The following is a 12,905-nucleotide window of genomic DNA, read 5'->3' on the forward strand; positions in this document are numbered from 1 at the left end:
GCTCAGTTTTTTAATTTGAGCTATTTATTATAAGAGCATGATTAAAATGAGGTACATTTTAGATATCAGTGTCTCTTCATGTCCAAATTAGAAATTAGAATTACTTAGCATCTACTCTCTGCAAAGTTCTGTGCTAGGCTCTACAAAGATGTGGAAGGCACAATGTTTGTTCAAGAGCCAGCAATAATCTGGGTAACAAGCATAACTTCATAGGAAATGTAAGAACCACAAAGAGATTTCAGAGGAATATGTGATCACTGCCAGTAGAGAGGACCAAAATGCCTTCCTTATGTGTGAGTTTTGAATGAGACTTAGTGAGTCACGCAAGTGTTATTTTAGGTGAGAAAAAAAGAGGTCAAGAGTCAGCAGTTCAACTCTTGTCCCTCTTCCATGTGAAAAAGCTCTATTTCCACTCTTTTTATTCTTTTTTTTTTTTTTTTTGGTACCAGGGATTGAATTCAGGTCCTTCCACTTGTGAGGCAGGTGCCGGAACCACTGAGCTACATCTCCAGCCCCTTTATTCTCTTTTTAAAGTCCTTTTCCCTCCACCCTCCTTCCATCTCTTGTTCCTCTTTCCATTTGAAAAAGATCTCCCTATTTCATATCATCTATCCCTTGATGGGAGGAGATGGGCACAAAAAAGAATTGAGATGTGTTACATACATGTTCCAACTCCACTTGATAAATATAATTATGTACTGCAAACATGTACTAATAACAAAATATTTTAAAAGAGTGATCAAGTCAAACTGAAAGGAGAACACAGTTAAAGACCTCACTGGTGTGGTCTGCCTTTTGCTTCCCCTTCTCCTCCTCATAAGATAGTACTACTCTTTGTAGGAAAATGGATGCACCTTGAGACCATAATGTTAAGCGAAATAAATCAAAGACACAAGATTCAATATCATAAGACTTCTCTTATATGAGAAATCCAAAGTATAAATAATTTAAAAAGCAAAATAAGGCAATAGGAAACAGGGAGCTTGATCTTTGGCAAATGGAAAAGGGATCTAGAGATGGAGGAAGCGGGAAGGTGAGCGACAGGAAATAAAAATGATTATGATGTGTGTCTGATTTATTTTACTTCACATTATGGTTTCAAGTGAGAAACTCAAAGTATAAATAAAGAGGAAAAATAAAAAATAACTGGAAACAATGAGATATATCTTTTGCAAATGGAAGAGATGTGGGGAGGGAGAAAAGAGGAAGAGAAGGGGATATAAAAAGAATTAAGATGTGTTGTGTACATGTAATGACTACCCATAAAGAATGTAATCATTATATATCGCAAACATATACTAAAAAAATAAACAAAACACCAAAGATGTGCTATGTACATGTACCAACTCCCCACGATTAATGTGATCATTATGTAGTGCAAGCATGTACTAAGAAAAAGAAAGGTTCAGTTTTAGATGGAAGTTTATGTTTGGCTTCAGCATTGATCCACATGATTTATAGACTTCACAGAGGGACCCACGCTTTCTTCTGTGCTCTATTAAGGCAAGTAAGAAAGATAATGTATGTTCTTTAGTAGGGGTTTTGGTACACAAAAATGTTCCACATCTAGTAAAAGGTAGCTTTTGTTTTGTTTTGTTTTGTTTGTTTTCCACCTGGGGTTGTGGTACAGGACATCTGGTACACATCTAAGAGACTCACTATGCTAAATTCCCTCTACTAGTGGTTGGCAGGCCCTAGTTCCTATTATGCATCATGATATAAACATGCTTGTGCCTGGGTCTGTGCTTGGATCTTCAATTCTGTTTCAAAGAAAGACTCCCCTTCCCCTTCTTTAGGAATTATCAAGGGATGACCTCAAACATGTATCAGAGGTGCTAGTTCTTGGTAGACCTCCAAATCATGTTGGGGGAAAGGAGAAACATATTTGCATTAGTTATTGTTGCTAAGATATCACTGTAGCTGAGCACTGTAGCTGAGTCCCGAAGTGAGACTGCCTGGGTTCATAGCCTCCCTTTCCCGTCTTCATGTTGGGTGATCTGGGGCAAACTATTTAACCTCTCTGGTCTCTTTTTTTCTTAATTTGTTTAGGGAAAATGATGATACTGCTACATGGGACAGGATGATTGTGTCAATGAAATGAGTTACTCAGAATAAGCACTAAACTAATAGACTTAATATTAATATAATTACTATTTACTGAGAATCTAAGTATTTGACAGGCATTCCATTCAGATATATGACAGGAGTTTTCACTTAATAGTAACTGAGTAAACCCTCAAAATACCCACATTTTACCCCAGGGAATAAAATGGCTAGAGAATGCCCTCAGATTGCATTGTTCTTAACTGGAGAGATGGGATTCAACCCAGATTTTTCAAGCTGCAAATCTTGTGCCCCAACTCCTACATCCTATACAGTGCTTGCCTGGCCTGCACAAGGCTCTGGGTTTGATATCCAGCATTACAAAAATAAAAATTATTCTTTGGCTTTGGAAATCAAACCTAGGCCTTTTATACAGAAGGAAAGGACTTGGTAGCCACTGCCAATCTCAGCTGGATGACTCGTGGCCATGTGGCAGAGGGGAAGGTGGCCTCAGAGAATTTATAAGGGAATCATCTGCTTCCTGCATCTATGACAACTACCTAAGGAATCACCACTAGAAATCCTCTAATTTCCTGTTCTAAAATGAACCATCAGAAATGTCATTTAATTACAGTTGGATCAGTGATAATAGTATTGTTGTATCTCTTCTTTGATACATAAGCGTGGAGAGCAACCTGATGTACTCAAAGCAGCAAAATAATGAAGGTGCTTTGTAACAGTGTAGTGGGCAACCAACTTTCTCTACTCTGTTACAACCTCTTTGAGCTCTTGGACATGTCCAAGCTTCCTTGTGAGCCAGCGAAGTGTAACAGTCAAAGAATGTTGAAGTAAAAATAAAAAATGCTTCCCTGTATTGCTAGGTAGGTCTGCCTGCTCTGAATACTTGTAGCCAGCAACTTCTAGGAAGTTCAGTGTCAGTGACATCTGAGGACATGCTGGAAATCACATGAGGACTGGAAGGCCCACACAATACCACTTTGGTCATCCTGAGACACAGCCAGTCCTGTCCCACACCCTGGAAATTGAGGCATTGGTGTTTGCCCTCATGACATCACCCTAAAAGCTGGCAATGTCCTCTGGTGGCTGCCCTGTTTCCTAAGGCAGCCAGGTTGGAGCTATAGATATCACTTCCTCCTCTTTTCTTGTTTGTCTTACCCACTAAAATGGTCAAATATGATAGACTTCAAAATTCTTTTTCCTCGTGTTGCTAATGAAGGTTGCCATTTCCCATGGAGAGATGAGAAAGTTGAAGGCAATCTGAATGAACCAGAGATGGATACTTACAGGGGATTGCTTAGGTATTGGCTGAAGCAAGACAAATCACAAACAACTAAACATTTGGTGACAACTTTCAAAGATGTTTCTAAAGGCCACCCATGAATAATAATGAGTTTCCATGTTATCGCTGCACTGAATCTTGTGGGTAACCAGAAAGCAATTTACCATGCATGAGTCAACTGTCCCAGACTCATAGCCAGCACATATCATCCTGGTGGTGATGGTCTTCATGTCAAAGTAAGACTGGCACTGTTCCAGAGAAATAATGCGGACCTCTCCTTCTTGCAGCTTAAAAGGCACTGAATTTAAAAGAGAAGAAATAAAATTACATAAGATGGTAAAAGATTCAAAAGTCAGGCTACCCAAATGTGAAGTGAACAATATCATAGGAACATGATTATACCAAGAGAGCCATAACCTTCACTTGAAATGTCATGCTAAAGATAAGGTTTGTTTGGAATTGAAATTTCTAATGAAAAATATTCATAGTATTCATCTCATGATGTCTATTTTGTTAATGAGGAAATTGAGGGAGAGACTGGTTAAATAACTTGGCTTATGGTTTTTCCTTCTCATGTGCTATGGCAAAAACAACAGCTACTTTAATGAAAAGAGAAAAACCAAGCCAGGCTCTGCTCCCAACAGGTGGCTGCCAGCTCAGCATGTCAATCCTGCTCCGGAAAAGCAGAGATCTGTTCAGTCTAATGGGGTAGGGCTTGCCCTAAATGTGGTGAAGAGAACTCATCTCACTAAGCATTCCAGTGGCCATTATTTGATGTAAGAAACTTTAATCCTAGAGGATATGACAGAGAGATGTCAAAAAGACAAAGCTAGCCCTTGGTGTTGATAGAATATGTGAACTTCATCTTGCTTGAAAGTTCTTTCAGACAGTGGACTTTGTGAAACAAAACAGAATGAATCTTTTGCTGTGTGACCAATGTTACAAAATTAGACACATAACTCTTTTGAACAGTGATGGGAAGCAATATATATGTACTTTCTTGCCAGAAAAAATCAGTTTTTGAAAAATCAATGAGATGCAGACAGTGAGTGTGTCATGAGTTGCCAAAGAATAATAATAAGAACAATAGCCAATAATCATTGAGTACTAGTGGTAGGCCAGGCACCTATATTCACTATCATCTGGGTCTTATTGTTTTTAATCTTTATAACAATCCCATGAGTTAGATGGTTGCTATTATTTTTTCACTTTGTAGCAAACTAGTAAATAATGATGTTGGGGCCAATCACCTTCCTGAATGAACTAGGACTTTTGCTCTTCGTGCTATGTCCCATCTGTGGTGTGTGCCCTATGTCACAATGTACTGCTCTGACTTTTACGTGGAGATTGTGGGAAGAAAACAAGAAGAGAAAACATAAAGTATATTCTGATCTTATGTTACAGAACTAATCATAGCTTTTAAAAACCCAAGATGTGCAGGGATGGTAGTATCATATGTTTAACATTGCCTTCAAAATTCTCACATGGGACCTTCTGAAAAAGTCATTGACTGTCTATTGACTTCCTTTATATCAATAATTAGTCATATCAAAAAAAGCTTAGCTCAGAACATATCTGATTAAATTTGAAGAAAAAAATATTCCTTCACACTGATAGTCCCTAAGGCCAAGAACAGATGCATTACAATTCTTGCGAGCCATGGCATTATACTTGATCTATATACTTCAGAATAGACAGCACTCCATTAAAAGAAATATCTCCTTGACTCAATTCTCATTGTAAACTTTAAATAAGTCAAAAAGAATAAGAAAGTTTCCTGGGGAGGGAGGGAGGGTAAGCAGTACAAATTCTTAATTTCAGTTTATTTCATATGTTCAAGTCCTCAACAGAGCCCATCAAATTGCTCCTAGAAGCACTTAATGGTTGTGCTGCAGATGTAGGTAGGACAAATCCTAACTCTAGTCAAACTGGAAATGAGACCATGCAACTTGACTGTAGAAGTGGGATTTTCTACCCACTCAATAGAGCCTCCGAGACATTCTCCCTACAGATAACCCCAAACATTGTTAGTCAGTCAAAAGCTTGGAAGCCTGACAGGTCTCATTTTGCCTAGCAGCTTCAAAACATCAGCAGTGGCTCCCTGAACAAGGAGCCTGAAAAAAAAAAAAGTTAAGGTTGCATCTGAGTTTGGTAGATTTGAAAGCCATGATGGATTAGTGATCTCTACATTTGGCTTGAAAGAGAGAGTACGACACATAACACCAAACAATAACTATTTGGGGCTCTATTTTCATAAATGAAAATGGGAAGTTACGGCCAAAAATTTCAGTTACAAGTTGAAGGGCAGCTGCTGAGGATGCTGGCTTACTCTTGTTGCCCATGTGACCCCAGCCCGTGATGTAGCAGTACGTGTCTGGTTCTAGAGACTGCCCTGGGCGAGGTAAGCAGATGGGCTGGACGTAGCTCGTCTCACTGATGTCTTCACTCAGCTCGACTATGCTGATGTCATAGTCCACCACTGCGCGGCTGTAGCGGGGATGCAGGACGATGGTTTTCACAAGGCGCGTCTGCATGTACACAGACGGATGGTCCAGGTTGTTGACGCCAAACACCACTTTCCACACAGCAGCATTCTCTCTCCTGAAAGACATAATTCAGGAGCAAATGGCATCTTCAACTCAATCTTTTAAATTTCATGTTGCTTTTAAAATATTTTATTTGTGTAAACAATTGCTATTTCCATGCCTACTCTGCTGTATGTTCCTATAAGAAGTATTGATGTAACTGCCTGAGTGTTTAACTAAGTATTATTGTTGTGGAAATCAAACCTCACACTTCAGGAATGGGGATTAGACTTGAATATGTAACCTGTTCACATTTAAAGGGAGGCGGAGTAGTTATTTTTGTAACTGAATTTAAAAGATAATAAAAATCCAAGAAAAAAAGAGGAAAAGTGAAAAAGAAGAAGGGAGCCAGGGATTTAGCTCAGTGGTGCTGTGCCTGCCTTGCAAATGCACGGTCCTGAGTTCCACCTCTTATACCAAAAAAAGAAGAAGAAACAGAAGAAGAAGGAGGAGGAGGAGGAGGAGGAGGAGGAGGAGGAGGAGGAGAAGGAGAGGGAGAGGGAGGAGGAGAGGGGCGGGGAGGGGAGGGGGAGGGGGTGGGGGAGAGGGGGGAGAAGAAAAGAAGGAGAACAAGAACAAGAAGAAGAGGAGGAGGAGGAGGAGGAGGAGAAAAAAAGCCAAGACCACTAAGAAGTCCCCACAACCTCCAATGGTCAATCTCATGATCTACTGCTCTTGAACTCTTGTCAGCAATATTTTAGTCAATTCTCACCTTAAAATGCTTTCTTTTGGCTTATGGTCTTACCATACTACAGAATTTCTGCCAATTCTCTAGGCACTCCCTTTCTGTCTTCTTTTCTGGGTCCTCCTCCTCAGCACTCAGTGTCAATGTGGAAGTGCCCTGGGATCCCACTCTCAGCCTTCTCTTCTCATTACATAATTCCCTTGATGATCTTACCCATACCCTGGTGACTCCCAGATACACATCAGCAGCTCTGCCCACTTGTCTATTCAAGCCACTCCCTTGGATGTATGATAATAGCCAAGATTTACTGAGGGTTCAGATATTTGGCCAAATCTAAACATTCAGAATTCATTTTACATTCAGAATTCATTTTACAATTACCAATGACCAGTCAAATTTTCTTTTTCTCTTACACCCAATGCTCCATGCATCAGCAAGTCTTTTCCACTACCACTCTCAAAATTATCCTGCATTTTACTGTTTCTACTTCCTCTACCACTGCAATCCTAATCTGAGCTACTTCAATCTATGTGGACCACTGTCATAGCCTCCAATCTAACCCTTGTTAGTCATTTTCCTCACAGTTGTCAGAGTCATCTTTCTAAAATAAGTCCCTCTCCACTCATAATCCCCCAAGAATCTTATATCACATTTGAGATAAACTCTAGACTCCTATCCCTGGCTTCTGAAATGCTAAGTGATGAGTTTTATTTCAGTCACAAGGACTTTCTTTCTATCTTTGGACATGCCAAAGGCATCTCCAACTCAGGGATTTCTCCCTTGCTGTTTCCCTAACCCTCCCACGGTTCCCACCTTTACTCTTTCTCTTCATCCAAGTCTTAAACATCACCTCAGAGTTTAACTTAACTCTTACTCTATCCCATCACTCTCTACTCTTGACCCTACTTCAATTTTATTCTTATAGTATTCTTTGATAAAAATGGCAGTGATGCATCTATTTGTCTGTTTTTGGTCTTGCCCCCTAGAGTGTTCTCTGAAAACAGGGGCACTGTGGGTCTTGTTCACTGCTATATTCACAGAGTCTATTACCAACCCTGCAGTAGGTTCTCAAAAAGGATTTATTTAATGATGGCTCAGTGTAAGTTGTTTTAAAAAAATTTGTTAATGGCAGACTCTAATCATGCAACTGAGAGCTATTTTTCTTCTCTTCCTTTATGCTTTCCTCCTTTCACAGTCCTCCTCTGGAGTGGACTAGGACTAAAGCTGTGGACATTTGTTAGACTTTAGTGTTGGGAAGGGGTAGAGCGTTCATGTGGACATTTCCATATACTATGGGATGCTGAGCCAGGCATGCTACCACTATCTCCACTTGGGAGCTTCTGATTAAATCAACCAAAGCAGATAGATTTGGTTATCTAGAAAGTTATTTTTCAACCCAAGTTGAACATGGAATCATCTGGGGAGTTTTCAAAATACCAGTGCTTTTGAGATTACCCTATATCAATTGAGACAGAAGCTCTAGGGCTGAGGCTTGGGAATCAGTCTTTTTAAAGAGCTCTCTCTCCCTTGGCAAGCCTCTAGTCATTATCATGGCAAATATCTAAAAGGCTGAGATATCAAGAGGATTAGGAAGGACAGCCAACAGTGAGACTCAAACTGATTTTAATATTGTTAAATACTTGACCCATATTCCATCCTTTAAACAGGAATGTATTCTGTGCTTTTTCCATTTTACTCTTTATTTATATACTAGGTTTCTCATGTAAGAGAAATTATGCGCTATTTGATCTTATTCTCTGGTTTATTTCACTTAGCATTATGGTCTCAAGATGCATCAAATTTCCTACTAATGACTCAAATATTTTTTTCTGTTTTAAAGAAACATAATTTCAGAGCTATCAAAAAAACTGATATCATTCATTGAACAGTTATAGGTATATAGTAATTCTTTTAAGCCAAGCATTGTGCTAGAGATTACAGCAGTAAGCAAGAAAGATATGAATCCTACCTACCCAAATTGTAGCACTGAATAAAGATGGATAATTAAAGAAATAATCATAATATACAGCAGGAAGTGCTATCTTATGGGTATTATAAAATAATGTTACAGAATTGGTTTTCATTACATAGCATTGTCAAAGAGCATGCTTTTCTCTTCCTTCTCTTTCTTTTTGTCTTTCTCTTTTCCCCTTTCTTTTCTTTCTTTCTTTCTTTCTTTCTTTTCTTTCTCTTTTCTTCCTTCCCTTCCTTTCTTCCTTCCTGGCTTCTTTCTTTCCTTTTCCCCTATTTAACTTGTTCTTTTCTGTTGTTAATCTATTATAGTGAGCAGGTGGCCATTCAAGAAATTTCAATATTCACTTGAGGTTCTATTGTTTAAGACATCTGAAATCAAATAATAATTTATTTCAAATTAATTTATTAGATGCTTATTTAATAACTTCTTATCCTTGAACCAGAGCTACTAAGTTTTGGTTGTGACAAAAACTCATCCTTCTGCTTAACTCACAAGCAATATTTCAAACATTGAACATTCTCAATTATTTGTAACAAAATGAAATAACACCAAAATTCTAGACTTAGTTACTTATTGAGGCTAATTTAATTCTAACAGTAAAAACTAAATGTCCATAAAACAGCTAAATGTTATTAACTTGTATCCAAAAGTCTCTTGCTACATAAGCTACCATCCCAATGACATTAATATCCACCAAAAAGAAAGAAAAAAAATATGCATGAAATACATGTGGTTTTTTTTTTTTAAGTAGGAAGATATTTATTGCTAGGAAAGCTCCTGAGGGGCAGCAGGGGTCCTGAGTAAGTAGCCAAGGACCCCTCTTTACAGAGGAATTTTATAGGGTGAAACCCACGTGGGTACAACATGGGCCACAGCCATGAACACCCAATAAAGTTACAAGTATAGTCATGTAGGTAAGGGTGTCCAATTGGGAAGCAAGTCACATAGCAAGCATACAAGGATTTTCAGTAAGGGTGGGGGTTAGGGATATTTCCTGGAGAGGCTGGGTTAAAACCTTGATGCCCCACCCAGGTGATTGATACCTATTTAGAATGTCAATCACTGCTATTTATCCCCAGGAGATGCACAAGGGTGTGTAGTTTCTCTCCTTTTACAATTCTGACCTTTAGTGAATGTGCCTTGTGCCATAATTATCCTCTGTGCAGAAGGCTGTAATATTTATGACTAACTTAGGTGTCCACAATACCAAGAACCCCCAGTAACCTTCCAGCAAATCCCCTTGGCTTAGGTTGGTCTGTCCCTTTCTGTGAATACAGCCAGGAAGCCTAATTGATGTGGTGCTGTTGTTTGTTTCACCTTTGTCCTGGCCTTCTTGAGGACTTTACCCTATCTGACTGAATATAATATTTCTACCTAGCTCATTTATCTATAATATTCCCCCCTCTGAAGAAGTATCCTGAAATGCTGTAAGGGGCCAGGGACAATGACCGCTTGAGCTACTTCAGGCTGAAGGGGGTTGTAGTTTTGGTTGGCAATCAGGGATACCCTTCAGAAGGTCTATCTAAAGGTCCTCAATAGGCATCACACATTTTCATCATGGGTAGGCGTATAGCTTTAAGTCTGGAGGAGACAAGGCCAGAAAGACAGTTAAGTATACATGGGGCAAACAATAAAATCAACAAGAATAGTATGAGTATAGCCAACAAATGTTTCCACCAGGAAGAGCTAGTAATAGCCTTTCACAGGGAGGATAAGAAGTCCCAGGGAATCTCAGAATCTGACATGGCCTTAACCTGTTGTTTAATATCTTGAACAGCCATCTCAGTTACAACCTAAGGGTTGAGTAAAATAGTGAGTTACCTACTCTCCAATGATTTCTTTTACTGATGTATGATGGCTGGAAGGAAGCCCAGGGTTGAAGAGAAGAACAGAGAGAGAGAAATGCCATTGTCTAGCAATAGGCTTATTTCTTTTCCCTCTATAGTCATGATTACCCAGGCCTCTTCCATGGAGATGACAGTCTGGCCAGAGAGAGAAGGCAGAGAGTGACCTGGGGCCCTTCAGTCTTGTTGGACCAACTGGAAGGATGGGTTTGAACTCTGGCACCTTTGCCTCAGAAGGCAGGCCAACCTCCAGTGGTCACCTTTACAGTCAGGGCATGGTTCAGGGGGCCTCTTGTTGCAGTCCTTGAGATGGCCTGGTTTTTTGCAGTGGTAGCAGCAGGTTCAGTCATCCAGGTCTTCTTGGGGCCCCAAGAATCGACCTAGAATCTATTTCTCTTAGAGCTGTGGCTAAGGCTGCCGCCTTCTCTCGGTTCCTCTGATTTCTTTCCCTGGTCTCCTCCTACTCTCAATTGTAAAATACAGAAGAAGCAATTTTTAATAAAGTATTAAGTGAGTTGTCTGGAGAAAAAGCCATCTTTTGTCATTTTTTCCTAATATCTGGAGCTGACCGTGTAATAAACTTATCCTTAAAAATAATCTGTCCTTCTGTCAATTCAGGAGCTAAGGATATATGTTTTATCAATGCCTCTTGAAGGCCATCTAAAAAGGCAGAAGGGTTTTCTTTTTCCTCCTGTTGAATAGTTGCTAATTTAAAATAATTAAGAGGCTTAGATCTTGTCCTTCTTAGACCTTCAAGAATACACATCCAGCCCCCACCCCCTGCTCCTCTGTACAGCCACCAGGTTCTGGTTCCACACTACAAAGACACAGAGGACACCGGACCACCAGACCACGGTACTGAGTCCCGCCACTCCTGGCCCAGAGGGCAGAGAAGCTCAGCCTTCCCAGAACCCAGAAGGAAGCTCCCCACCTCCATCCCAGGCTCCTAGGGCAGGGAAGCTCAGCCGGTCCCAGCACCCGGAAGGAAGCTCCCTAGGGAAAGTGAGCTGCCTGGGTGCCAAAAGCACCCCCCCCCGTGGAAATGAGAAAACACATAAGCAAGCCTCAAAAACAGAGTTCCAGATCACCTACAGCAACCCCAAAGGGAAACGAGATGGAACAATCTGATACTCAACCACCTGGACTCTCTGAACTGGCAACAAAAGAGGATCTGGGAAAAATGAAATCAGAAATAATTACTCAGATAACAGCACTAAACTAAAATCAAAATGGATTAAAGATCTAAATATTAAAATAGAAAATCTGAACCAGTTGGAACAGAGGGTTAGGTAGAACCCTTGAAGACATCGGTGTAGGAAAAGATTTTATGAACAAAACCTCAGTTGCCCATGAACTAGCACAAACAATCAACAAATGGAATCTCTTCTTATTAAAAGGCTTCTGCACAGCAAGAGAAACCACCAGCAGTGTGAAGAGACAACCCACAATGTGGGAAAAAATCTTCACCTGCTCTTCCTCAGACAAAGGTCTACTATCTCGAATCTATAAAGAATTTAAAAAGATCAGACCTCTTAAATTTAAAGACCCAATCCAAAAATGGGCATCTGAAATGAACAGACATTTCTCACACAAAGAAGTAGAAATAGCAAATAAATACATGAAAAAATGTTCAACATCACTGGTCATTCGAGAGATGCAAATGAAAACAACACTGAGATTCCACTTCACTCCAGAAAGAATGGCTGCTATCATGAAATCAACCAATAACAAATGCTGGTGGGGCTGTGGGGAAAGAGGAACCCTGCTCCACTGCTGGTGGGAGTGTAGACTGGTGCAAGTACTATGGAAATCAGTATGGAGATACCTCAAAGAACTAGGACTGGAAGTCCCATTTGACCCCACTATTCCACTGCTGGGGATCTTCCCCCAAGAATTAAAAGAATCATACCACAGTGATATATGTGCACCCATGTTCATAGCAGCACAGTTTGCAATAGCTAAAGCTTGGAAACAGCCCAAATGCCCATCAACTGGAGACTATATAAAGAAAATGTGGTTTTTTTATAAAATGGAGTACTACTCAGCCATAAAAAATGAGAAATTAGAGACATTTATAGCTAAGTGGATGCACATTGAGGCTATATTCTTAAGTGAAATAAATAGGACACACATGAATAAATACCATAGTTTCTCTGGTGTGAGAAACTGAAAGTGTAAATATGGACTAAATGTATAATAGGTCATGTGAAATAGGAAGAAAAGGGGCAAAGGGGAAGGAAGTGGGAGGGGTAGGGGAAAGGATAGAGGGGAGTGGGGTTAATATGAGAAAATGGAAAAATAGGAACAAAATCTTTGTAAATAGGGAGGAATGGAGGGGTTGAAGGGAGGGCTGGGCAAGGGTAAAAAATAAGAACCAAGAGTGACTATGTAAAGGTATAAATTTCCAATGATGAATGTCATTACATTGTATACCAAAAATGTACCGATGATTAGAATGAATAATCGATAATGT

At 39.8% G+C, this 12,905-nt stretch overlaps 1 protein-coding gene across 7 annotated transcripts in view; it reads right to left on the reverse strand.

Moving 5' to 3' along the window:
- Corin (corin, serine peptidase) overlaps window positions 1-12,905 on the reverse strand; it is a 313,304-nt gene that overhangs the window by 12,250 nt on the left and 288,149 nt on the right. For all 7 annotated transcript variants that reach the window (XM_087187861.1, XM_004849762.3, XM_004849761.3 and 4 more), the window contains 2 exons: window positions 5,673-5,944; window positions 3,508-3,641 (listed from right to left, as the gene is read on the reverse strand). In XM_087187861.1, coding sequence (XP_087043987.1) covers window positions 3,508-3,641; window positions 5,673-5,944 — 406 coding nt within the window. The remainder of the gene's footprint in view (window positions 1-3,507; window positions 3,642-5,672; window positions 5,945-12,905) is intronic.

The sequence above is a fragment of the Heterocephalus glaber genome, unplaced genomic scaffold (genome assembly GCF_053883595.1).
Source record: "Heterocephalus glaber isolate CG9 unplaced genomic scaffold, H.glaber_assembly_v1.0 deba00001509, whole genome shotgun sequence".
NCBI classification, from domain to species: Eukaryota; Metazoa; Chordata; class Mammalia; order Rodentia; family Bathyergidae; genus Heterocephalus; species Heterocephalus glaber.